Genomic DNA, 27,543 nt, shown 5'->3' with positions numbered 1-27,543 from the left:
TGGGTATGATTTTGGTGTTTTTCTGTTGCGATTATATTGGCTGAAATGAAGATACTCACTTTGTTTACGTACAATACCAGTCAAAGGTTTGGGCACACCTACTCATTCCAGGGGTTTTCTTTATTTGTAATATTTTCTACATTGTAGAATAATAGTGAAGACATCAAAACTATGAAATAACACATATGGAATCATGTGGTATCCAAAAGAAAAGTGTTAAACAAATCAAAATATATTTGAGATTTTTCAAAGGAGCCACCCTTTGCCTTAATGACAGCTTTGCACAATCTTGGCATTCTCTCAACCAGCTTCATGAAGTAGTCACCTGGAATGCATTTCATTTAACAGATGTGCCTTGTTAAAAGTTCATTTGTAGAGTTTCTTGCCTTAATGGGTTTGAGCCAATCAGTTGTGTTGTGAGGTAGCGGTGGAATACAGAAGATAGCCCTATTTGGTAAAAGCAAGAACAGATCAAGAACAGCTCAAATAACAAAGAGAAACTACACTCCATTATTTTAAGACATGAAGGTCAGTCAATCCGGAAAATCAAGAACTTTGAAAGTTTCTTCAGTTTCTTCAAGTGTAATCGCAAAAACCATCAAGCGCTATCATGAAACTGTCTCTCTTGAGGACAGCCACAGGAAAGGAAGACCCAGAGTTAGCTCTGCTGCAGAGGATACGTTCATTAGAGTTACCAGCCTTAGAAATTGCAGCCCAAGTAAATGCTTCACAGAGATCAAGTAAGACACATTTCAACATCAACTGTTCAGAGGAGACTGTGTGAATCGGGCCTTCATGGTCTAATTGCTGCAAAGAAACCACTACCAAAGGACACCAATAAGAAGAGGAGACTTGTTTGGGCCAAGAAACACGAGCAATGGACATCAGACCGGTGGAAATCTGTCCTTTGGTCTGATGAGTCCAAATTTGAGACCTTTGGTTCCAAATGCCGTGTCTTTGTGAGACACAGAGTAGGTGAATGGATGATCTCTGCATGTGTGGTTCCCACCGTGAAGCGTGGAGGAGGAGGTGTTATGGTGTGGGGGTGCTTTGCTGGTAACACTGTCAGTGATTTGTTTAGAATTCAAGGCACACTTAATCAGCATGGCTACCACAGCATTCTGCAGTGATATGCCATCCCGTCTGGTTTGTGCTTAGTGGACTATCATTTGTTTTTTAAAAGGACAATGATCCAACACACCTCCAGGCTGTGTAAGGGCTATTTGACCAAGAAGGAGAGTGATGGAGTGCTGCATCAGATGACCTAGCCTCCACAATCATCCGATGTCAACCCAATTGAGATGGTTGGTGATGAATTGGACCGCAGAGTGAAGGAAAAGAAGCCAACAAGAGCTCAGCAAATGTGGGAACACCTTCAAGGCTGTTGGAAAAGCATTTCATTGGATGGTTGAGAGAATGTGAAGAGTGTGCAAAGATGTCAATGCAACAGGTGGCTACTTTGAAGAATCTCAGAGTTGTTTAACACTTTTTTTGGTTACTACATGATTCCATATGTGTTAATTCATAGTTTTGATGTCTTCACTATTATTCTACAATGTAGAAAATAGTAAAAATGAAGAAAGTCCCTTGAATTACTAGGTGTGTCAAAACCTTTGACTGGTACTGTATATTTGATGGGCTGAACTCATTAAAAAGTGAGTGCTGGGTTTTGTGTTGTGTGTATTCTTGCAGAACAAAATCAGTTTAAATGACTGCTCTGTCTCTGTGTTCTCTCTCTCAGGGGCTGGGAGAGGCTTCAGCGAGAGGGACAGCCATGGACAGAGACTGTCTCAGCTGCATCAAATACCTCATGTTTGTCTTCAACTTTCTCATCTTCGTAAGTATTCTCTTATGCCCTATAATATAAGCTGTCCTCCTATATACAGTACACTGTATATATTCTGTATATCCTATATATCCTCCTATGGTATCTAACAGTACTCTTTCCATCTCTCTATTGTGGTCTCACGTGTATTTAACAAGACACGGAGGCATTTTGGTGATGACACATATTTACAGTTCCACTGGGTATGCAGCTTGCAATTGACATTTTGCTTGATCAGTTTTGATCAGACAATCAAAGGTAACTCCAGGGAGAGCCAATAACTGGGGGTATGGGGGAAGTGGTGAGGAGGGTCATATAATTAAATTTAGTGGGGAGGTTTGAATAACTTCTCAGTAGAAACCAGTGACTGTTACCATGTCCATTCCTTTGTTTATACTCTCAGACAATTCTACCCTCTCACCATCCCATGAAACAATGGTTTCCTCTATAGCTCTAAGCTCTGCCTTTGACAGAACGTTTTCTTGGACATTTATTGAAAGACAGGTTCTTTCCCAGGAGGAAGGGAATGGTGTGAGGATGAGTGTGTGATGCTCATATCTCTACCCCCTCTTCTCTTCTCCTTTCCTTCCTATCCCCCTTCTCCTAATCACTAAAGAGTCACCCACTGGTGCTGCAGATAGGGTTTAGTGAAAGTGGGAGGATGGAGATAAGAGAATGTTCAGGAGGGAGGAATGGAGGGAAGGGTGGATTCACTTTGAGAGGTATAGGAAAGGGGGCAATGGCAGTTAGCTGAAGCCCCCCACTGACCTACCTTACAGTGCCTTGAAAAAGTATTCATACCACTGGACTTATTCCACATTTTGTTGTGTGTAGTTGTACAAGAAACAAATATATGTAATCAATTTTAAATTCAGGTTGTAACACAATACCCCATAATGACAAAAGGAAACATGTTTAGACATTTTTGCAAATGTATAAAAAATGTATTGAAAATTAAATATCTAATTTACGTAAGTATTCACACCCCTGAGTTAATAGGTGTTAGAGTCTGGGTAAGTCCTTAAGTTCTTGCACACTTGCATTGTATAGTATTTGCCCATTATTCTTTTAAAAATTCTTCAAGTTCTGTCAAATTGATTGTTGATCATTGCTAGACAACTATTTTCAAGTCTTGCCATAGATTTTCAAGCAGATTTAAGTCAAAACTGTAACTCGGCCGCTCAAACATTCACTGTCTTCTTGGTAAGCAACTCCAGTGTAGATTTGGCCTTGAGTTTTAGTTTATTGACCTGCTGAAGAAAGGTGAATTCATCTTTCAGTTTCTGGTGAAAAGCAGACTGAACCTGGTTTTGCTCTAGGATATTTTCTGTGCTTAGCTCAGTTCTGTTTCTTTATCCTGAAAAACTCCCCAGTCCTTAACGATTACACACATACACATACATGATGCAGCCACCACTGTGGTTGAACATATGGAGAATGGTACTTAGTAATGTGTAAGTAAGTTTGGGGCAAATCCAATACAACACGTTTTATTCAGGACAAAAAGTGAATTGCTTTGCTGTATAACTTTAGTGTCTTGTTGCAAACAGGATGCATGTTTTGGAATGTTTTTATTCTGTACAGGCTTCCTTCTTTTCACTCTGTCATTTAGATTAGTATTGTGGAGTAACTACAATGTTGTTGATCCATACTCAGTTTTCTCCTATCACAGCCATTAAACTCTGGAACAGTTTTAATGTTACCATTGGCCTCATGATGAAATCCCTGAGTGGTTTCCTTCCTCTCTGGCGACTGAGTTTGGAAGGACACCTGTATCTTTGTAGTGACTGGGTTTATTGATACACCATGACAATTATTGAACACAGAGTGAGTCCATGCAACTTATAATGTGAATTGTTAAGCACATTTTTACTCCTGAATTTATTTAGGCTTGCCATAACAAAGGGATTGAATACGTATTGACTCAAGGGATTATGGGATGTTGTGTCACAAAAATTCTAAATTTAATCAATTTTAAACTTAGGCTGTAACACAACAAAATGTGGAAAAAGTCAAGGGGTGTGAATACTTTCTGAAGGCTGTATATGCCTTAACCCACCCCCTGCTCTGGCATAAAGACTACAGATAGACTTATTCACACTGGAGTGAGTTATTGGGATTTTTTTTTAACCTTTATTTAACTAGGCAAGTCAGTTAAGAACAAATTCTTATCTTCAATGACAGCCTAGGAACAGTGGGTTTAACTGCCTGTTCAGGGGCAGAACGACAGATTTGTACCTTGTCAGCTCAGGGATTTGAACTTGCAACCTTCCGGTTACTAGTCCAATGCTCTAACCACTAGGCTACCCTGCCGAAATGTATATTTACATAATATGCACATACACTTTTCCATTCACATTAGCGACGGGAATGTCAAGAGCCGAGAGAGAGTTTGGTTGGTGTTCTTGCTTCGCAGCTCAAAAGTACCGTAAATGTCACAGTAGCCACTAGCCAGGAAGCTAAGTATTACAAACTATTAAACTAGCTAGCTACTAGCTAACATTAAGCAAGCAATTCTTCATGCATCTACCATATTACACTATTAGTGCAACAATTCACAATTAAAGTGTTTTCTCGTCTTTACACTCATTACATTTTAGCTTCAGGACAAAAGCAGAGTTACTGCTAGCTAAAGCTTCATCAAGTAATGTTAGCCTATAAAAAATGAATGATTACCCTTCTAATACAAATATAAAAGTACAGTAGGCCCCTACCTTACAACAAACCATGCTTAATTTTAATCAATATCATGCAAATCATTGGGCTGTGGTAAATCAAATCAAATCAAATTTATTTATATAGCCCTTCGTACATCAGCTGATATCTCAAAGTGCTGTACAGAAACCCAGCCTAAAACCCCAAACATCAAGCAATGCAGGTGTAGAAGCACGGTGGCTAGGAAAAACTCCCTAGAAAGGCCAAAACCTACGAAGAAACCTAGAGAGGAACCAGGCTATGTGGGGTGGCCAGTCCTCTTCTGGCTGTGCCGGGTGGAGATTATAACAGAACATGGCCAAGATGTTCAAATGTTCATAAATGACCAGCATGGTCGAATAATAATAAGGCAGAACAGTTGAAACTGGAGCAGCAGCACGGCCAGGTGGACTGGGGACAGCAAGGAGTCATCATGACAGGTAGTCCTGAGGCATGGTCCCAGGGCTCAGGTCCTCCGAGAGAGAGAAAGAAAGAGAGAATTAGAGAGAGCACACTTAAATTCACACAGGATACCGAATAGGTCAGGAGAAGTACTCCAGATATAACAAACTGCCCCTGCCCCCGACACATAAACTACTGCAGCATAAAAACAGTGCCTTGCGAAAGTATTCGGCCCCCTTGAACTTTGCGACCTTTTGCCACATTTCAGGCTTCAAACATAAAGATATAAAACTGTATTTTTTTGTGAAGAATCAACAACAATTGGGACACAATCATGAAGTGGAACAACATTTATTGGATATTTCAAACTTTTTTAACAAATCAAAAACTGAAAAATTGGGCGTGCAAAATTATTCAGTTAATACTTTGTAGCGCAACCTTTTGCTGCGATTACAGCTGTAAGTCGCTTGGGGTATGTCTCTATCAGTTTTGCACATCGAGAGACCGAAATTTTTTCCCATTCCTCCTTGCAAAACAGCTGGAGCTCAGTGAGGTTGGATGGAGAGCATTTGTGAACAGCAGTTTTCAGTTCTTTCCACAGATTCTCGATTGGATTCAGGTCTGGACTTTGACTTGGCCATTCTAACACCTGGATATGTTTATTTTTGAACCATTCCATTGTAGATTTTGCTTTATGTTTTGGATCATTGTCTTGTTGGAAGACAAATATCCATCCCAGTCTCAGGTCTTTTGCAGACTCCATCAGGTTTCCTTCCAGAATGGTCCTGTATTTGGCTCCATCCATCTTCCCATCAATTTGAACCATCTTCCCTGTCCCTGCTGAAGAAAAGCAGGCCCAAACCATGATGCTGCCAGGGTGATGAGCTGTGTTGCTTTTACGCCAAACATAACGTTTTGCATTGTTGCCAAAAAGTTCAATTTTGGTTTCATCTGACCAGAGCACCTTCTTCCACATGTTTGGTGTGTCTCCCAGGTGGCTTGTGGCAAACTTTAAACGACACTTTTTATGGATATCTTTAAGAAATGGCTTTCTTCTTGCCACTCTTCCATAAAGGCCATATTTGTGCAATATACGACTGATTGTTGTCCTATGGACAGAGTCTCCCACCTCAGCTGTAGATCTCTGCAGTTCATCCAGAGTGATCATGGGCCTCTTGGCTGCATCTCTGATCAGTCTTCTCCTTGTATGAGCTGAAAGTTTAGAGGGACGGCCAGGTCTTGGTAGATTTGCAGTGGTCTGATACTCCTTCCATTTCAATATTATCGCTTGCACAGTGCTCCTTGGGATGTTTAAAGCTTGGGAAATCTTTTTGTATCCAAATCCGGCTTTAAACTTCTTCACAAGAGTATCTCGGACCTGCCTGGTGTGTTCCTTGTTCTTCATGATGCTCTCTGCGCTTTTAACGGACCTCTGAGACTATCACAGTGCAGGTGCATTTATACGGAGACTTGATTACACACAGGTGGATTGTATTTATCATCATTAGTCATTTAGGTCCACATTGGATCATTCAGAGATCCTCACTGAACTTCTGGAGAGAGTTTGCTGCACTGAAAGTAAAGGGGCTGAATAATTTTGCACGCCCAATTTTTCAGTTTTTGATTTGTTAAAAAAGTTTGAAATATCCAATAAATGTTGTTCCACTTCATGATTGTGTCCCACTTGTTGTTGATTCTTCACAAAAAAATACAGTTTTATATCTTTATGTTTGAAGCCTGAAATGTGGCAAAAGGTCGCAAAGTTCAAGGGGGCCGAATACTTTCGCAAGGCACTGTACTGGAGGCTGAGACAGGAGGGGTCAGGCAAATGCAAATTATGACTGAAAACAGGGGTATAATTCACCGGGTAGTTGACATGAGGCGTTTGTATCGAAGCTCATTCCAGCAACCCAAAAATAAGATACATATAAATCATACATGTAGGTTATGTTTGTTAATTTGTTGCAGAGATCAGCACAGCAGTACGTGTGGAGAGCTGGCATTTGCCACAGCACTTTTGATTCAGGTTTAATAAAACAAATAGACAAAAAGCGTTGAAAAGAGGAACAAAGTACTGTTTAGACTGATTCGCCTCATGACTTGTTTGACAGGATTTTTATGTTTTAATCCTCCCTAGGGCCAGGAGTTTAAACAGGAGTAAAAAAAAAAAGCATATGAACTGATTAGAAGAAATCTGGTCCCATCTGTCACGACTTCCGCCAAGGTCGGTCCCGCTCCTTGTTCGGGCGGCGTTCGGCGGTCGACGTCACCGGTCTTCTAGCCATCGCCGATCCACCTTTAATTTTCCATTTGTTTTGTCTTGTTTTCCCGCACACCTGGTTTGCATTCCCTCATTACTCATCTTGCATATAACCCTCTGTTTCCCCCCATGTCTGTGTGTGGAATTGTTATGTGTAAATATATGTGTACTCCAGGCTGGTTTGCGCCGGGTTATTGTAACCCGTGTGTGGTTAGTTGTCTGAGTGCCGTATTTTGTTTGCCTCAAAAAAGGGTTCCGTTTGCTACGCATTTCAGCGCCTGACTTCCTTGCAGCCAGTTACGCACTCCATTACAGAATTCCACACCCGAATTATGGAGTCAGTAGGAGCAGGTACCCCGGGTAGCGGAGTCGAGGAGCACGTCCAGGAGCACGCGGCGATGCTTTACCATCTTGGCGCCGCTATTGACCGCGTCGTCCAGACGATGGACCGCTGGGAGAGACAGAGCCCTCCAGCAACCCCATCAGCACAACAGTGGTCTCCACTACTCACCCCCTCCACACACGGTTCCAGTGGGATTAATCTAGCTCTTTCCAGGGAGTACGATGGGACGGCCAGACGCTGCCAGGGTTTCCTGCTGCAGCTGTATTTATACCTGGCGACCGTTCACCCGACTCCCTCGGGCCGTGAGAGGGTGTCCGCCCTCGTCTCGTGCCTCTCGGGGAAAGCTCTGGAGTGGGCCAATGCTGTGTGGGGAGAAGGAGATGCGGCGCTGGACCACTTCGAGGATTTCACCTGCCGTTTCCGGGCCATCTTCAACCACACGCCCGAGGGTGTAGACCTTACAGTGAAATACTTACTTACAGGCTCTAACCAATAGTGCAAAAAAGGTGTTAGGTGAACAACAGTAAAAAGACTATAAAAGTAGCGAGGCTACATACAGACACCGGTCTGCTAACTGCTAGCCCTTGCTAACTGCTTGCTTGCTAACCAGGTCTGCTAACTGCTAGCCCCTGCTAACTGCTTGCTAACCCGTCCTGCTAACGACTAGCATGCCCCGGTCTACTAACTGCTAGTTTCCGGCCCCGGCCTGCTAACTGCTAGCTTACCTGCACGGTCTGTAACTGCAAGACCATGCTAACTGCTTGCTTACTAACCCGGCCTGCTAACTGCTAGCTTGCTCCGGTCTACTAGCTGCTAGCTTGTTAGAATTGGCCTGGTAACTCTCTGAATCGCTGTGTCCCCAGCCAGCCCAACCACTCACTGGACCCATTTGTTCACTTGGCTACGCATGCCTCTCTCTAATATCAATATGCCTTGTCCATTACTGTCCTGGTTAGTGATTACTGTCTTATTTCACTGTAGAGCCTCTAGCCCTGCTCAATATGCCTTAACCAACCATGTTGTTCCACCTCCTACATATGCGATGACATCACCTGGTTTAAACATCTCTAGAGACTATATCACTCTATTCATTACTCAATGCCTAGGTTTACCTCCTACCTTACCTTTGTCTGTACACTATGCCTTGAATCTATGCTATTGTGCCCAGAAACCTGCTCCTTTTACTCTCTGTTCCAAACGTGCTAGACGGCCAGTTCTTATAGCCTTTAGCCATACTCTTATCCTACTTCTCCTCTGTTTCTCTGGTGATGTGGAGGTTAATCCAGGTCCTGCGGTGCCTAACTCCACTCCCACCCCACAGGTGCTCTCATTTGTTGACTTCTGTAAACGTAAAAGCCTTTGTTTCATGCATGTTAACATTAGAAGCCTACTCCCTAAGTTTGTTTTACTCACTGCTTTAGCACACTCTGACAACCCAGATGTCTTAGCCGTGTCTGAATCCTGGCATAGGAAAACCACCAAAACCCTTGAAATTTCCATTCCTAACTATAATGTTTTCCGCCAACATAGAACTGCCAAAGGGGGCGGTGTTGCAATCTACTGCAGAGATAGCCTGTTCAGGAGTCTGTTACCTGTTGAGAAGCCTTTTTGTCCTAGACTTGGCACTCCGGTACCGCTTGCCATGCGGTAGTAGAGAGAAGAGTCTGTGGCTGGGGTCTTTGACAATTTTTAGGGCCTTCCTCTGAAACCGCCTATTATAGAGGCCCTGGATGGCAGACAGCTTAGCCCCAGTGATGTACTAGGCCGTATGCATTACCCTCTGTAGTGCCTTGCGGTCAGAGGCCGGGCAATTGCCGTACCAGGCAGTGATGCAACCAGTCAGAATGCTCTTGATGTTGCAGCTGTAGAACCTTCTGAGGATCTCAGGACCCATGCCAAATCTTTTTAGTTTCCTGAGGGGGAATAGGCTTTGTCGTGCCCCTATTCACGACTGTGTTAGTGTGTTTGGACCATTCTAGTTTGTTGTTGATGTGGACACCAAGGAACTTCAAGCTTTCAACCTGCTACACCACAGCCCTGTCTATGAGAATGGGGGCATGCTTGGTGCTCCTTTGCCTGTAGTCCACAATCATCTCCTTAGTCTTGGTTACGTTGAGGGACAGGTTGTTATTCTGGTACCACCCGGCCAGGTCTCTGACCTCCTCCCTATAGGCTGTCTCGTCATTGTCGGTGATCAGGCCTACCACTGTTGTGTCGTCTGCAAACGTAATGATGGTGTTGGAGTTGTGCCTGGCCATGCAGTCGTGGGTGAACAGGGAGTACAGGAATGGACTTAGCACGCACCCCTGTGGAGCTCCAGTGTTGAGGATCAGCGTCGCAGATATGTTGCTACCTACCCTCACCACCTGGGGGCAGCCTGTCAGGAAGTCCAGGATCCAGTTGCAGAGGGAGGTGTTTAGTCCCAGGAGCCTTAGCTTAGTGATGAGCTTTGAGGGTACTATGGTGTTGAACGCTGAGCTGGAGTCAATGAATAGCATTCTCACATAAGTGTTCCTTTTTTCCAGGTGGGAAAGGGCAGTGTGGAGTTCAATAGAGATTGCATCATCTGTGGATCTGTTTGGGCGGTATGCAAATTGGAGTGGGGTCTAGGGTTCCTGGGGAAATGGTCTTGATGTGAGCCATTACCAACCTTTCAAAGCACTTCATGGTTACGGACATGAGTGCTACGGGTCTGTAGTCATTTAGGCAGGTTGTCTTTGTGTTCTTGGGCACAGGGACTATGGTGGTCTGCTTGAAACATGTTGGTATTACAGACTCAATCAGGGACATGTTGAAAATGTCAGTGAAGACACCTGCCAGTTGGTCAGCACACGTCCTGGTAATCCGTCTGGCCCAGCAGCCTTGTGTATGTTGACCTGTTTATTAAAGGTCTTACTCACGTCGGCTACGGAGAGCGTGATCACACAGTCATTTGGAACAGCTGATTCTCTCATACATGCGATTTAGTGATTTAGTGATTTAGCTCGTCTGGTAGGCTCGTGTCACTGGGCAACTCGCGGCTGTGCTTCCCTTTGTAGTCTGTAATAGTTTGCAAGACCGGAGCCAGTGATTTAATCTTAGCCCTGTATTGACACTTTCCCTGTTTGATGGTACGTCGCATGGCATAGCAGGATTTCTTGAAAGCTTCCGGGTTAAGTCTCGCACCTTGAAGGCGGCAACTCTACCCTTTAGCTCAGTGTGAATGTTGCCTGTAATCCATGGCTTCTGGTTTGGGTATGTACTACAGTCACTGTGGGGACCATGTCCTCAATGCACATATTGATAAAGCCAGTGACTGATGTCAAATCAAATCAAATCAAATGTTATTTGTCACATACACATGGTTAGCAGATGTTAATGTGAGTGTAGCAAAATGCTTGTGCTTCTAGTTCCGACAATGCAGTAATAACCAACAAGTAATCTAACTAACAATTCCAAAAAACGACTGTCTTATACACAGTGTAAGGGGAAAAAGAATATGTACATAAAGATATATGAATGAGTGATGGTACAGAGCAGCATAGGCAAGATACAGTAGATGGTATCGAGTACAGTATATACATATGAGATGAGTATGTAAACAAAGTGGCATAGTTAAAGTGGCTAGTGATACATGTATTACATAAGGATGCAGTAGATGATATAGAGTACAGTATATACGTATACATATGAGATTAATAATGTAGGGTATGTAAACATTATATTAGGTAGCATTGTTTAAAGTGGCTGTTGTCCTTGATGATCTTTATGGCCTTCCTGTAACATCGGGTGGTGTAGGTGTCCTGGAGGGCAGGTAGTTTGCCCCCGGTGATGCGTTGTGCAGACCTCACTACCCTCTGGAGAGCCTTACGGTTGTGGGCAGAGCAGTAGCCGTACCAGGCGGTGATACAGCCCGACAGGATGCTCTCGATTGTGCATCTGTAGAAGTTTGTGAGTGCTTTTGGTGACAAGCCGAATTTCTTCAGCCTCCTGAGGTTGAAGAGGCGCTGCTGCGCCTTCTTCACGATGCTGTCTGTGTGAGTGGACCAATTCAGTTTGTCTGTGATGTGTATGCCGAGGAACTTAAAACTTACTACCCTCTCCACTACTGTTCCATCGATGTGGATAGGGGGGTGTTCCCTCTGCTGTTTCCTGAAGTCCACAATCATCTCCTTAGTTTTGTTGACGTTGAGTGTGAGGTTATTTTCCTGACACCACACTCCGAGGGCCCTCACCTCCTCCCTGTAGGCCGTCTCGTCGTTGTTGGTAATCAAGCCTACCACTGTTGTGTCGTCCGCAAACTTGATGATTGAGTTGGAGGCGTGCGTGACCACGCAGTCGTGGATGAACAGGGAGTACAGGAGAGGGCTCAGAACGCACCCTTGTGGGGCCCCAGTGTTGAGGATCAGCGGGGTGGAGATGTTGTTGCCTACCCTCACCACCTGGGGGCGGCCCGTCAGGAAGTCCAGTACCCAGTTGCACAGGGCGGGGTCGAAACCCAGGGTCTCGAGCTTGATGACGAGCTTGGAGGGTACTATGGTGTTGAATGCCGAGCTGTAGTCGATGAACAGCATTCTCACATAGGTATTCCTCTTGTCCAGATGGGTTAGGGCAGTGTGCAGTGTGGTTGAGATTGCATCGTCTGTGGACCTATTTGGGCGGTAAGCAAATTGGAGTGGGTCTAGGGTGTCAGGTAGGGTGGAGGTGATATGGTCCTTGACTAGTCTTTCAAAGCACTTCATGATGACGGAAGTGAGTGCTACGGGGCGGTAGTCGTTTAGCTCAGTTACCTTAGCTTTCTTCGGAACAGGAACAATGGTGGCCTGGTATAGGGATTGATTGAATATGTCCGTAAACACACCGGCCAGCTGGTCTGCGCATGCTCTGAAGGCGCGGCTGGGGATGCCGTCCGGGCCTGCAGCCTTGCGAGGGTTAACACGTTTAAATGTTTTACTCACCTCGGCTGCAGTGAAGGAGAGTCCGCATGTTTTCGTTGCAGGCCGTGTCAGTGGCACTGTATTGTCCTCAAAGCGGGCAAAAAAGTTATTTAGTCTGCCTGGGAGCAAGACATCCTGGTCCGTGACTGGGCTGGTTTTCTTCTTGTAGTCCGTGATTGACTGTAGACCCTGCCACATACCTCTTGTGTCTGAGCCGTTGAATTGAGATTCTACTTTGTCTCTATACTGATGCTTAGCTTGTTTGATAGCCTTGCGGAGGGAATAGCTGCACTGTTTGTATTCGGTCATGTTACCAGTCACCTTGCCCTGATTAAAAGCAGTGGTTCGTGCTTTCAGTTTCACGCGAATGCTGCCATCAATCCACGGTTTCTGGTTAGGGAATGTTTTAATCGTTGCTATGGGAACGACATCTTCAACGCACGTTCTAATGAACTCGCACACCGAATCAGCGTATTCGTCAATGTTGTTATCTGATGTGGTGTACTCCTCAATGCCATCGTAAGAATCCCAGAACACTTTCCAGTCTGTGATAGCAAAACAGTCCTGTAGTTTAGCATCTGCTTCATCTGACCACTTTTTTATAGACCGATTCACTGGTGCTTGCTGCTTTAATTTTTGCTTGTAAGCATAAATCTGGAGGATAGAGTTGTGGTCGGATTTACCAACTGGAGGGCGAGGGAAAGCTTTGTACACGTCTCTGTGTGTGGAGTACAGGTGATCTAGATTTTTTTTCCCTCTGGTTGAACATTTAACATGGTGATAGAAATTTGTTAGAACTGATTTAAGTTTCCCTCGATTAAAGTCTCCGGCCACTAGGAGCTCCGCCTCTGGGTGAGTGGTTTCCTGTTTGCTTATTTCCTTATACAGCTGACTGAGTGCGGTCTTAGTGCCAGCATCTGTCTGTGGTGGTAAATAAACAGCCAGGTAGCTGGCAAAGAAAGTGGAGAGGTTTCTATGGCAGAGAGGTGGGCAGGGCACTCAGGGCTGATGGAAAGCTGGAAGATTGGCTGGAGGAAGCAGCCGGCTCTACACCAGCGACTTCTCTCAGAGGTGGGAATATCTCCCGGAGACTGCTCTTGGCTTGCTATGACTTTTCATTGAAGCCTTCAACATTCAGTTCCTTTGCCATACTACCACATAATGAAACATAAGGAACACACAACATTGTACATGTTACTCTCTTGCAAGAGGTATACAAATGTAACAGATTGGTCATATGAAAGAGCTGAAATGATCTCTTGGGGGAACAGTTGCAAAGATAGGGAGACGAGACCAGAGTCAGAGACACCATTAGAGGGAGTGCTGACCCAATTTCCTCCTCGCACAGACTTCCTCAGGATCTACTACAGAGCCAGTGACACTCTGACATACAGTCATCATGTAAATATGACTTTTATAGCTGATAACATGGACATGGAGCCAAGATGGAGGAGTCACATACAAGGAGTTCAGGAGTACCGTATTCAAAAAGTAGAGGTTGTGAGGGTGATTTAACTCTCCCTCCCTCCCTCCATCCCTCTTTGGTGAGGTTTTCATAAGTCCCTGTTCGGTTTCCTACCTCCACTGCATGTGTTCTGTTTCTTCCATTAATTGTAATTATTACAGTATATGATAAACTGATAAACTACACTTAACCCTTTCTCTCCCACTCTCCCCTCTTTTTCCAAGCTGGGAGGCTCCTTCCTCCTGGGTGTGGGTGTGTGGGTGCTGGTGGACCCTACAGGCTTCAAGGAGATCGTAGCAGCCAACCCTCTGCTCTTCACAGGAGTTTACATCATCCTGGCCATGGGGGGAATGCTTTTCCTATTGGGCTTCCTGGGCTGCTGTGGAGCCATCCGGGAGAACAAGTGTCTGCTGATGTTTGTAAGTAGGCCTACACTGTGTTATATTATAGAGTAATTGTGATAGTACAGTAGGTCACAGCGTTATAATAGTGTTATCAACATTCCTTTGCTGCTTTGGAATCATCATTGAGAACAAGTGTCTGCTGCTCTTTGTATGTGAGCGAGAGAGAGTCATGCTGGCCTGAGATAGATGGAAAAATAAATAAGCCATAATAAAACAGAGTATATTTCATGCTTCCAATAATTTGCCTTCGGTGCACCAGGCCACATGCATAGTTAATGTTGATTTTTTTGTGACTTGCACTCACTAAGTCTGTTACTCGTTCTCTCCCTTTATCTCTCTCCGTCTCTCCTCTCACTGAATGTCTTGTCCACCCCCCCTCCCTCCCTCCCTCTCCCTCCCTCCTGCTGTCTCTCCTGTGCCACTGCAGTTCTTCATGCTCATCCTGGTCATCTTCCTGGCGGAACTAGCTGCAGCCATCCTGGCCTTCATATTCCGGGAGCATGTGAGTAAATTCTCTCCTTATAGATCCTATGACCATCCACTGTAGTGTGCAAACACTGTCCCCTTCATCATGGGGATACAGTAAAACCTCTGACCATACAGAACTAATACTAACATTCTCCATGTCCTGTATAGCTGACCAGAGAGTACTTCACGAAGGAGCTGAAGAGGCACTACCAGGGCTACAATAACACTGATGTCTTCACTGGAACGTGGAACGCTATCATGAACACTGTAAGGCTAAAATACTTTACTTGCTAAGCTTGAGGTCAATTCCATTTCAATATACTCAATTCAAGTCAATTCCAATCAGTTCACTTCCAGAATTTACTGACTTGAAAGGGAATTGACCCCAACCCTGATACTTGCTTTTGGTAGATATACAAAATACAATTATCTCCTTAGCAGGCGTCTTCTTGGACATCTTCAACCTGTCCCTGTCTCAGGCTGTAGTCCCCACTTGATTCAAGGAGACCACTATCGTCCCAGGGCCCAAGAAAAACAAGGTGACATGTCCAAATGACTATCGCCACATCACACTAACCCAGGTCATCATGAAGTTCTTCAAGAGGCTGGTCATGTCCCACATCAAGGCCAGCATGCCAGGCACTCTGGACCCACTCAAATCTGCCTACTGCTCCAACAGATCCACAGAAGATTTCCATCACTATTCATATGGTCGTAACACATCTGAACAAGAGGAACACCCATGTGAGAATGCTGTGCATTGACAACAATTCAGTATTCAACACTATTGTTCCCTCCAAGCTCGACACCAAGCTCAGATCCCTGGGTCTGGACACCACCCTCTGCAATTCGATCCTGGACTTCCTGACAGGCAAACCACAGGCTGTGAGGATTGGCAACATCACCTCCTCCACACTGACTCACCACACTGAACACATGGGCCTGCCAGGAGAGTGTCCTCAGCACTCTGTACTCCCTGTTCACCCACGACTGCGTGGCTTTGCACGACAACAACGCCATCATCAAGTTTTCTGAGGATACCACGGATGTAGACCTGATAACCAACAATGACGAGTCAGCCTAGAGGGAGGAGGTCAGAAACTGGAATTGTGGTGCCAGGAGAACAACCTCTCCCTTAACCTCAGCAAAACAAAGGAATTGATTGTTCACTTCAGGAAGCAGATGAGGGAACACGCCCCGATCAACGGTACTGCAGTAGAAAGAGTCAGGAGTTTTAAATGCATCGGTGTCCACATCACTGAGGACTTGTCATGGAACAACAACACCACCACTCTTGTCAAGAGGGCGCAACAGCATCTCTATTTCCTAAGGCAGCTGAAGAAATTTAGCATGCCACCCCAGGCCCTCTCCAAATACTACAGCTGCACCATCGAGATAGTCCTGACGGTTGACCGTTTTTCCTCATTAATCTACACACAATAACCCATAATGACAAAGCGAAAACAGCTTTTTAGAAATGTTTGCAAATATATAAATAAGGTATTTCTGTTTTTTTATACAAGTATTTAGACCCTTTTGCTTTGAGACTCAAAATTGTGCTCAGGGGCATGCTGTTTCTATTGATCATTCTTGAGATGTTGCTAAAACTGGTCAATTAAATTGATTGGACACGATTTGGACACACCTGTCTATATAAAGTTCCACATTTGACAGTGCATGTCAGAGCAAAAACCAAGCCAGGAGGTCGAAGGAATTGTCCATAGAGCTCCGAGACAGGATTGTGTCGAGGCACAGATATGGGGAAGGGTACAATTCTGCAGCATTGAAGGTCCCCAAGAACACAGTGGCCTCCATCATTCTTAAATGGAAGAAGTTTGGAACCACCAAGGCTCTTCCTAGAGCTGGCCGCTCGGCCAAACTGAGCAATCGGGGGAGAAGGGCCTTGGTCAGGGAGGTGACCAAGAACCTGATGGTCACTCTGACAGGACTTAACCAATCAGGCTTTTATGGTAGAGTGGCCTGACGGAACCCACACCTCAGTAATTTGCTAAAAGGCACCTAAAGGACTCTCAGACCATGATAAACAAGATTCTCTGGTCTGAGGAAAGATTGAGCTCTTGGCCTGAATTCCAAGCTTCAAGTCTGGAGGAAATCTGGCACCATCCCCACGGTGAAGCATGTTGGTGGCAGCATCATGCTATGGGGATGTTTTTCAGTGGCAGGGACTGGGAGAATAGTCAGGATCGAGGGGAAGATGAACGCAGCGAAGTACAGAGAGATCATTGATGAAAACCTGCTCCAGAGGGCTCAGGATCTCAGACTGGTGGCGAAGGTTCACCTTCCAACAGAACAACGATCCTAAGCACATAGCCAAGACAATGCAGGAGTAACTTCGGGACCAGTCTCTGAATGTCCTTGAGAGGCCTAGCCAGAGCCCGGACTTGAACCCGATCGATCATCTCTGGAGAGAGCTGAACATTTCTTTTCACCTTTATTTAACCAGGTAGGCCAGTTGAGAACAAGTTCTCATTTACAACTGCAACCTGGCCAAGATAAAGAAAAGCAGTGCAACAAAAACACAGTTACACAAACAAACGTACAGTCAATAACACAAAATAAAATAAAAATAGTGTACAGTACTATGTACAGTGTGTGCAAATGTAGAAGAGTAGGGAGGTAGGAAATAAATAGGCCCTAGAGGCAAAAATAATGACATTTTAGCATTAATACTGGAGTGCTAGATGTTGAGGTAGAGATACTGGGGTGCAAAAAAGCAAGAGGGTATATAATAATATGGGGATGAGGTAGTCGGGAGTGCTATTTACAGATTGGCTCTGTACAGGTACAGTGATCGGTAAGCTGCTCTGACAGATGATGCTGGAAGGAAAGGCGTCCAAAGGAAGTGTTGACTTTGGGGATGACCAGTGCAATATACCTGCTGGAGCGCATGCTACAGGTGGGTGTTGCTATGGTGACCAGTGAGCTGAGATAAGGCGGGGCTTTACCTAGCAAAGACTTATAGATGACCTGGAGCCAGTGGGTTTGGCGACAGATATGTAGTTAGGGCCAGCCAACGAGAGCATACAGGTCGCAGTGGCGGATTGTATATGGGGCTTTGGTGATAAAACGGATGGCACTGTGATAGACTACATCCAGTGTGCTGAGTAGAGTGTTGGAGGCTATTCTGTAAATTACATCGCCATAGTCAAGGATCAGTAGGATAGTCAGTTTTACGAGGGTATGTTTGGCGGCATGAGTGAAGGAGGCTTTGTTGCGAAATAGGAAACCGATTCTAGATTTAATTTTGGATTGGAGATGCTTAATGTGAGTCTGGAAAGAGAGTTTACAGTCTAACCAGACACCTAGGTATTTGTAGTTGTCCACATTATTCTAGGTCAGAACCGTCCAGAGTAGTGATGCTAGTCGGGCGGGAGGGTGCAGGCAGAAATCAGTTGAAGAGCATGCACTTAGTTTTACCTGCATGTAAAAGCAGTTGGAGGCCACGGAAGGAGTGTTGTATGGCGTTGAAGCTCGTTTGAAGGTTTGTTAGCACAGTATCCAAAGAAGGGCCAGATGTATACAGAATGGTTTAATCTGCATAGAGGTGGATCAGAGAATCACCAGCAGCAAGAGCACCATCATTGATATATACAGAGAAAAGAGTCGGCCCGAGAATTAAACCCTGTGACACCCCCATTGAGACTGCCAGAGGTCCAGACAACATGCCCTCCGATTTGACACACTGAACTCTGCAAAGTAGTTGGTGAACCAGGCGAGGCAGTCATTTGAAAAGCCAAGGCTATTGAGTCTGCCGATAAGAATGCGGTGAAAGCCTTGGCCAGGTCGATGAATACAGCTGCACATTACTGTCTTTTATCGATGGCGGTTATGATATCATTTTGGACCTTGAGTGTGGCTGAGGTGCACCCGTGACCAGCTTGGAAACCAGATTGCATAGTGGAGAAGGTACTTTGGGATTCGAAATGGTCGGTAATCTGTTTATTAACTTGGCTTTCGAAGATTTTAGAAAGGCAGGGAAAGATGGATATAGGTCTGTAACAGTTTGGGTCAAGAGTGTCTCCCCCTTTGAAGAGGAGGGTGACCGCAGCAGCTTTCCAATCTTTGGGGATCTTAGATGATATGAAAGAGAGGTTGAAGAGGCATTGCAACAATTTCGGCTGATCATTTTAGAAAGATTGTCTAGCCCAGCTGATTTGTAGGGATCCAGATGTTGCAGTTCTTTCAGAACATCAGCTGTCTGAATTTGGGTGAAGGAGAACCGGGCGGGGGGGGGTTGGGCGAGTTTTTTACCTTTTTATTTTACCTTTATTTAAGGCAAGTCAGTTAAGAACACATTTTTATTTTCAATGACGGCCTAGGAACCGTGCTGAGATGTTGGCCGGGGTAGCGGTAGCCAGGTGGAAAGCATGGCCAGCCGTGGAGAAATGCTTTGAAATTACCGATTATCGTAGATTTATTACTAGTGAAGTGGGCAGCTGGGAGGAGGTGCTCTTATTCTCTATGGACTTTACAGTGTCCCAAAACCTTTTGGAATTAGTGCTACAGGAAGAAAATTTATGTTTGAAAAAGCTAGCCTTAGCCTTCCTAACTGACTGAGTGTATTGGTTCCTGACTTAACAGAAAAGTTGCATATCGCAGGGGCTATTCGATGCTAATGCAGAACGCCACAAGATGTTTTTGTGCTAGTCAAGGGCAGTCAAGTCTGGGGTGAACCAATGGTTATATCTGTTCTTAGTTCTACATTTTGTAAATGGGGCATGCTTATTTAAGATGGAGAATAAACTTTTGAAGAGCAACCAGGCATCCTCTACTGACGGGATGAGGTCAATACCCTTCCAGGATACCCGTGCCATGTCGATTAGAAAGGCCTGCTCGCCAAAGTGTTTTAGGGAGCATTTGACAGTGATGAGGGGTGGTCGTTTGACCGCGGACCCATTACGCACGCAGGCAATGATCGCTGAGATCCTGGTTGAAGACATCAGAGGTGTATTTAGAGGGCAGGTTGGTCAGGATGATATCTAAGAGGGTGCCCATGGTTACAGATTTAGGGTTGTACCTGGTAGGTTCCTTGATGATTTGTGTGAGATTGAGGGCATCTATCTTAGATTGTAGGATGGTCGGGGTGTTAAGCATGTCCCAGTTTAGGTCACCTAACAATACGAACTCTGAAGATAGATGGGGGGTGATCAATTCAAATATGGTGTCCAGGGCACAGCTGGGGGCGGAGTAGAAGCTCGAATTGTTTGGGCACAGACCTGGATAGTATGACAGAACTCTGCAGGCTAACTCCGCCCCCTTTGGCAGTTCTATCTTGTCAGAAAATGTTATAGTTAGGAATGGACATTCCAGGATTTTTGGTGACCTTCCTAAGTCAGGATTCAGACACGGCTAGGACATCCGGGTTGGTGGAGTATGCTAAAGCAGTGAATAAAACATACTCAGGGAGGAGGCTTGTAATGTTAACATGCATGAAACCAATGTTTTTTAGGTTACAGAAGTCAACAGATGAGAGCGCCTGGGGAATGGGAGTGATGCTGGGGGCTGCAGGGCCTGGGTTAACCTCTAAATCCCCAGATGAACAAAAGAGGAGTAGGATAAGAGTACGACTAAAGGATAAAAGAACTGGTCGTCTAGTGCGTTTGGAACAGAGAGTAAAAGGAGCAGGTTTCTGGGTGCGGAAGAATAAATTCAAGGCATAATGTATAGACAAGGGTATGGTAGGATGTGAGTACAGTGGCGGTAAGCCTAGGCATCGAGTGGCGATGAGAGGTTTTGTCTCTAGATGCACCATTTAAGCCAGGTGCGGTCACCGCATGTGTGGGGGGGTGGAACATAAGGCCTAGCTAAGGTATATTGAGCAGGGCTGGAAGCTCTACAGTGAAATAAGATAAAATTACTAACCAAAACAGCAATAGACAAGGCATATTGACATTAGGGAGGGGCATGTGTAGCTGAGTGATCATAGGGTCCAGTGAGTAGCTAGACGAGCTGGAGGCACGGCGATTCAGACAGCTAGCAGGCCGGGGCTAGCAGATGGGCCTCATGGGGACGTTGCATTGGGAGAGCCTGTTGTAACCCCCTCAGAAGGTTACGTCAGCAGAACAGTCATGATGGTCGCCTGGGCTCCGTGTCGGCAGCAAAGGGTCCAGGCCAATTGGCAAAAGAGGTATTTGAAGCCCAGAAATTGCTTGATAGATCTCTTCGGCTCGCCGGGAGATGAGCCTAGTAAGCACCAGGCTAACTGGTGCTTGCTTCGGGACAGAGACGTTAGACAGGAGTAGCCACTCGGATAGCAGCTAGCTAGCTGCGTTGATCCGGAGTAAAGGTTCAGAGCTTGCAGTAGGAATACAGAGATGTGGTAGAGAAAAGCAGTCCAATATGTTCTGGGTAGATATCGTGCTGTTCAGGCTGGCAGGAGTTGCCCAGGCTGAGGCTGGCAGATGTCCGAGTTAATGGTGGTGACAGCTAGCAGTGGCTAACTGACTACTAGCTAGTTAGCTGGCTAGCTCCTGAAGGGGGTTCCGGTTCAAAAGTGTAAAAATAGCAGATCCATTACACATTGGGTGAGGCGGGTTGCAGGAGAGTATGTTCAGTCCGTAGATGGAAAATTAGATAAAAAATATATACGAAGATAAAAACGATATATAGAAGAGACAGGACAAGACAATCAAAACAGACTGCTCCCACTGCTACTGCCATCTTGGATTATGAAAATAGCTGTGCAGCGATGCATCCCATCCAACCTGACAGACCTTGAGAGGATCTGTAGAGAAGAATGGGAGAAACTCCCCAAGTACAGGTGTGCCAAGCTTGTAGCGTCATACCCAAGAAGACTCCAGGCTGTAATCGCTGCCAAAGGTGCTTCAACAAAGTACTGAATAAATGTGATATCTTTTTTTTTTTTTTTTTTACAAAATTTGCAAAATTTCAAAAAAACTGTTTTGGCTTTGTCATTATGGGGTATTGTGTGTAGATTGATGAGGGGGAAAAATACAATTTAATTAATTTTAGAATAAGGCTGTAACGTAACAAAATGTGGAAAAAGTCAAGGGTTCTGATTACTTTCCGAATGCACCGTATAATGTATGTATGTGAAAACTACTTCTAAGATGCATACATTCAGACTCACTTCATTCGTGCTAAAAAGGGAGGCTTGCTTGTCTGGTGCTAGCACATGCGCAGATCAAATACACTGCTGGAACACCGACTAAAGTGTTTACATGTCCTAATATTTCCAGAGATGGCTCAGAAAAACAGATGTTTTAATCTGCATATTCTTACTTCAATTTTGACCATAGGCCGATTAAGATAAGCAGAGTAAGGTGTTTACATGACTATTGCATAAACTGCCTACTGACATAGTTCGTTTAATGTTTCATTATTGCTGTGCATGTAAATGTGCTCATTGACAGTTTATCTACAAGCCATCATACTGGTTAACACTTCGAACAGGACTGACCACCTGTACTGACTTTCCACACCTTAGCACACATGCACTCACTCACACACACATACATTCATGATACACACATCACAACTGCTGCTACCAGACTCTTATTAGTATTACTAAGTTCTGCACAATTTAAACACTTGCCCCCAATTCCCTTCCCCAAAACACATGTAAATATTGGACTATAAATGGTGCCTTCCTGTATTATACTAAAATGTTTATTATATTTTACTGAGCCATTTACTTTGTTTGCATTTCGTTGGACGGTGTATACCATGTGTATGCTGTACATACGACTAATAAAACTGTTGTGTCAAGTTGGCTGGATGTCCTTTGAGTGGTGTACCATTCTTGATCCACATGGGAAACTGTTGAGCCTGTAAAACCCAGGAGCGCTGCGGTTCTTGACACAAACAAGTGCGCCTGGCACCTACTACCATTTTTTTTCACCTTTATTTAACCAGGTAGGCTAGTTGAGAACAAGTTCTCATTTACAACTGCGACCTGGCCAAGATAAAGCATAGCAGTGTGAACAGACAACACAGAGTTACACATGGAGTAAACAATAAACAAGTCAATAACACAGTAGAAAAAAGAAAAAAAAGAGTCTATATACATTGTGTGCAAAAGGCATGAGGAGGTAGGCAAATAATTACAATTTATCAGATTAACTGGAGTGATAAATGATCAGATGGTCATGTGCAGGTAGAGATACTGGTGTGCAAAAGAGCAGAAAAGTAAATAAATAAAAACAGTATGGGGATGAGGTAGGTAAATTGGGTGGGCTATTTACTGCAGCGATCGGTTAGCTGCTCAGATAGCAGATGTTTAAAGTTGGTGAGGGAGATAAAAGTCTCCCATAGCCCGTTCAAAAGCACTTCAATATTTTGTCTTGCCCATTCACTGAGTGGCAGACATACACAATCCATGTCTCAATGTTCTCAAGGATTAAACATTTCTTTAACCTGTCTCCTCCCCTTCATCTCCACTGATTGAAGTGACATCAATAAGGGATCATGGCTTTCACCTGGATTCACCTGGCCAGTCTATGTCATGGAAAGAGCATGTGTTCTTAATGTTCTTAATGTTTTGTATACTCAGCTTTGTATACTCAGTGTAATTTACTCATCTCTCCTCTCCTCCCCAGTTTGACTGCTGTGGCGTGAACAGCCCGGTGGACTTTGAGGAGAGCCTGTTCAGACTGATCAACCCTAATGAGATGGTCCCTGCAGCCTGCTGCAGGAGGGGTAGTCAACCCGGAGACTCAGCCTACATCCCCCAGGAGGAGTGTCTGATGGGGAACATGCTGTTCAGAAACAACAAGGTGCTGGTACTGGTACTAGACTACTTCAAAAATACTACTAAAAACCCTTTAATAATCTTTATTGACCCATTCAACAAAGAGAATGGAAATAAATATTTCGCCCCTGGAGCAGGACCTCCAGAGCAGGGCACCTAGAGCATCACATCAGCAGTAGGTGGCACCTGAGATATCTGGCAGCCCTCCACATTCCTACCCTAGGATTTGACCTGGCTACCTTCCAGTTGCATGTTCGTCACTCTAACCTCGAGGCTACCACTGCCCACTCTCCCTGCCACACTGGGAAACAAAATCCTCCTCTTGCCTATCAGCTAAACTAGAGCAGAAGAGTGTTGGAGTGATGATATAATGGGACTGCTTCTCTTCTGGCACTGTCCTCATACCGGTAGACTCATTAGTGCTTTTCTATGTTCTGGGTGTCAAGGAAGTATGCTTTACTGTGTAGTGCAGTGTGTGTATACTTATGCATGCTTGTGTTTGACTATGTAGATTGGAGTAGGGTAGGGTAGTGCGGGCTTGGAGTAGGATAGAGAAGTGGGCGTGCAGGTGTGCGTGTGTGTGGAGGGAGAAACATACAGTATTTAGCCATATTGACAAACGGATTTAGCCATATAGACAAATGGATTTAGCCATATTGACAAACGGAATGCACACGTTTGTGTGCTTGTGTGTGCGGGTCTATATTTATCTCTGTGTGTGCTTGCCTGTTTTAATGACTGTCTTGAGAGTGAAATGTAATTACAGTCAACACTGATAGGAAGGAGAGGCTCCAACTGTTGTTGTTAAGGCCTGTGGAACAATGCAGTATCTCAGGAAGGCGTCTGTCTCTCGCTGTCTCTTTCCCATTCACACACAGAGCCTCATTAAAAGCCAATGAGGCCAGGGGCCCTGTCTCAGTCTCTGTCTCTCAGCCCATTCATCTAGTCTATTGTTCACTGATGCATTCAGTTATGGCTCTGATGATATTTATATTGTCCATGCATTTCAGCACACACACACACATGCATGCATTTATGCACATGCGTGCACACACACATGCAGGCGCAAGTGCATGCATGCACGCACACACAGACACACAAACACACACATTTCAATACTCTCTCTCATATTGACTCATACTATTGAATTGTGACTGAGACTCTTTCCTCTCTGTGTGTTTTCAGGGCTGCTACTCAGCGGTGGTGGACTACTTTGAGCTGTACATCTATGTGGCTGGAGCGCTGGCCATTGTGGTACTCACCATTGAGGTAGGATTCAATATTTTGTTACTTATAATAAATCAACACATTTTTCCTTATCAGTTGGTGTGATTGGTAATGTAAGCTGTTCAGAAAAATCCATGTGGCTTATCTCCCCCACACACAGTACACAGCAACGGAATCTGAAATACTGGAGAATATATAATTTGAAGCAAGTGCTGGTCACTTCCCCGTTTATAGTACGATTGCCCCACTTAGTGGAGAATATTGGTGTTGCAGGACTGTTACACACCATACATTACATAGCAGAATTTACTGAGGAGGCATATCTGAAGTCATAATTATAATCTAGTCGATTTATTAGATTAAGCCAGAGCTCAATTGTCTAATCATCATCATGTAGATAGTTTTGGTTGATTTTGTTTAGTTTCCTCATCATCGTTTGGCTGCAGAACAGTCGACCAGTTTAGGCTCGCAGAATTGAAACACTTACTTGTGTCTTGTTCTCTGTCCTGACTGCTGTTCTGACACTCCTCTGTTCTTCTCCACAGCTGTTTGCCATGGTCTTTGCCATGTGTCTCTTCAGAGGTATCCAGTAGGATTATCGCACCGTACACCGGACAGGAGGACTTTTTGGGGCTACAAAAGGGAAATCAGGAGAAGGGAAAGAAAACATGTACACTTGTAAATGTATTGTCCTCTTTTATATCTGCAAAATGTATTGATTGGTTGGAAAACAAAACAAAACGACACTCAGAAAACAAACAACTTGTACTTCTCAGCTGGACCTTTGAGGTATTTGGTGGGAAAAAAAGAAATGATAGAAAGAGAAAAAGACAAGAACGACAGGAAAACGTATGTAAAGTGAAGCAGATGTTTCATGGACCAGGTCTAACACAGACCGGGTGTATAGTAGTGGAACGCGAAGAGGACCTGGGTGAAACCAGGCGTGGTGAATAAGAGGACCCGGTTGAAGCCTGCCCTGCAGCAGAAGTAGCTTGAGACCCAGATCTGTTTGTGCTGTCTTGCTAGCTAACTGGGACTCAGGCTAGAGCAGAAGACACTGCACTGACTTTTGGATGAAGAATATTTATACTTACTGAGTAAAAAGTTGGCTTGACTAATATAGAAATATGTGTTTTATGTACACTTTAGCTGTTCCTTCCTATGACCACTTCTCCCTCCCCCGATCCCCCGCCCTTCCATCTACTGATACCACAATTCCTCCATCTTTCCCACTCCCTCCCTCCACATACTATTGTTAGAGCCTTACCTCTTTAATGCTGTTAAATGCCCTTTTGACCATACTGTGTCCCATCTATACTGTGTGTGTGTGTGTGTGTGTGTGTGTGTGTGTGTGTGTGTGTGTGTGTGTGTGTGTGTGTGTGTGTGTGTGTGTGTGTGTGTGTGTGTGTGTGTGTGTGTGTGTGTGTGTCCTTGTATGAATGAATGCATGTGTGCATGTTGCCCCTACTGTGCCCCATTCGAGCTTGAAAGCCAACTTCTGATAAAATATTGTATTTGTATTGTGATGTTCATTGCATTTGTGGTTACATGTGGCTTAGGTGAAAATAAATGTATTTGTATGCATTTGTATTAGATTCTTGAAAAGACAATGACATTAAAATGTTCTAAATGTTGTCCATGTGGTGAATTCCTTTCTGATGCTTTTAAAAGTATGTACCCAGTAAAGCAGGATAGAAGGCATTGTCAGTTGCTCTTTGGCAAGGGCGTAGATGTTTGAAGCAGGTAAAATTGTCCCCCCCCAAATTACAGTACCAGTCAAAGTTTGGACACACCAACTCATTCCAGGGTTTTTCTTTATTTTTACTATATTCTACATTGTAGAATAATAGTGAAGACATCAAAACTATGAAATAACACATATGGAATCATGTAAATAAATCAAAATATATTTTAGATTTTAAATTCTTCAATGTATCCACCCTTTTCCTTGACAGCTTTGCACACTCTTGGCATTCTCTCAACCAGCTCATGAGGTAGTCACCTAGAATGTAATTAACAGGGTGTGCCTTGTTAAAAGTTAATGCGTTTGAGCCAGTCAGTTGTGTTGTGACAAGGTAGGGGTGGTATACAGAAGATAGCCCTATTTGGTAAAATACCAAGTCCATATTATGGCAAGAACAGCTGAAATAAGCAAAGAGAAATGGAATATTATGAAAATGAGGGAAGATTATGAAAATGAAAACTCTCAATGGGAAGAAAATCACAAGTCATGCCCCTGGAGCTTCAGCCTAGCTGAGTGGTGTAATTTCTGGGGTTCCACTATCTATGTCCATAGATCATATACAATAAAATGTCACCACCCCCTGTACTTCCGGCGCTGACAGAGATGGCCGCCTCGCTTCGCGTTCCTAGGAAACTATGCAGTTTTTTTTTTTTTTTACGTGTTATTTCTTACATTAGTACCCCAGGTCATCTTAGGTTTCATTACATACAGTCGAGAAGAACTACTGAATATAAAATCAGCGTCAACTCACCATCAGTACGACCAAGAATATGTTTTTCGCGACGCGGATCCTGTGTTCTGCCTTACGAACAGGACAACGGAGTGGATCCCATGCAGCGACCCAAAAAAACGACTCCGAAAAAGAGGGAAATGAGGTGGTCTTCTGGTCAGACTCCGGAGACGGGCACACCGTGCACCACTCCCTAGCATTCTTCTTGCCAATGTCCAGTCTCTTGACAACAAGGTTGATGAAATCCGAGCAAGGGTAGCATTCCAGAGGGACATCAGAGACTGTAACGTTCTTTGCTTCACGGAAACATGGCTCACTGGAGAGATGCTATCCG

At 44.4% G+C, this 27,543-nt stretch overlaps 1 protein-coding gene across 2 annotated transcripts in view; it reads left to right on the top strand.

The window, feature by feature from the left end:
• Positions 1–26,370, top strand: part of LOC109889698 (tetraspanin-18) — a 108,888-nt gene extending 82,518 nt beyond the window's left edge. The window contains exons 3-9 of one of the 2 annotated variants that reach the window (XM_020481315.2): positions 1,742–1,837; positions 14,130–14,324; positions 14,737–14,811; positions 14,946–15,044; positions 23,357–23,533; positions 24,694–24,777; positions 25,281–26,370. In XM_020481315.2, coding sequence (XP_020336904.1) covers positions 1,742–1,837; positions 14,130–14,324; positions 14,737–14,811; positions 14,946–15,044; positions 23,357–23,533; positions 24,694–24,777; positions 25,281–25,328 — 774 coding nt within the window. In that variant the 3' untranslated portion in view covers positions 25,329–26,370. Of the gene's footprint in view, positions 1–1,741; positions 1,838–14,129; positions 14,325–14,736; positions 14,812–14,945; positions 15,045–23,356; positions 23,540–24,693; positions 24,778–25,280 lie in introns of both variants that reach the window. The other variant, XM_020481314.2, reaches the window with a different exon arrangement.
• Positions 26,371–27,543: the final 1,173 nt, after the last annotated feature.

The sequence above is a fragment of the Oncorhynchus kisutch genome, linkage group LG4 (assembly GCF_002021735.2).
Source record: "Oncorhynchus kisutch isolate 150728-3 linkage group LG4, Okis_V2, whole genome shotgun sequence".
Lineage (NCBI taxonomy): Eukaryota > Metazoa > Chordata > Actinopteri > Salmoniformes > Salmonidae > Oncorhynchus > Oncorhynchus kisutch.
The sequence above is the reverse complement of the archived record's forward strand: the minus strand, read 5'-3'. Positions and strand labels throughout refer to the sequence as shown.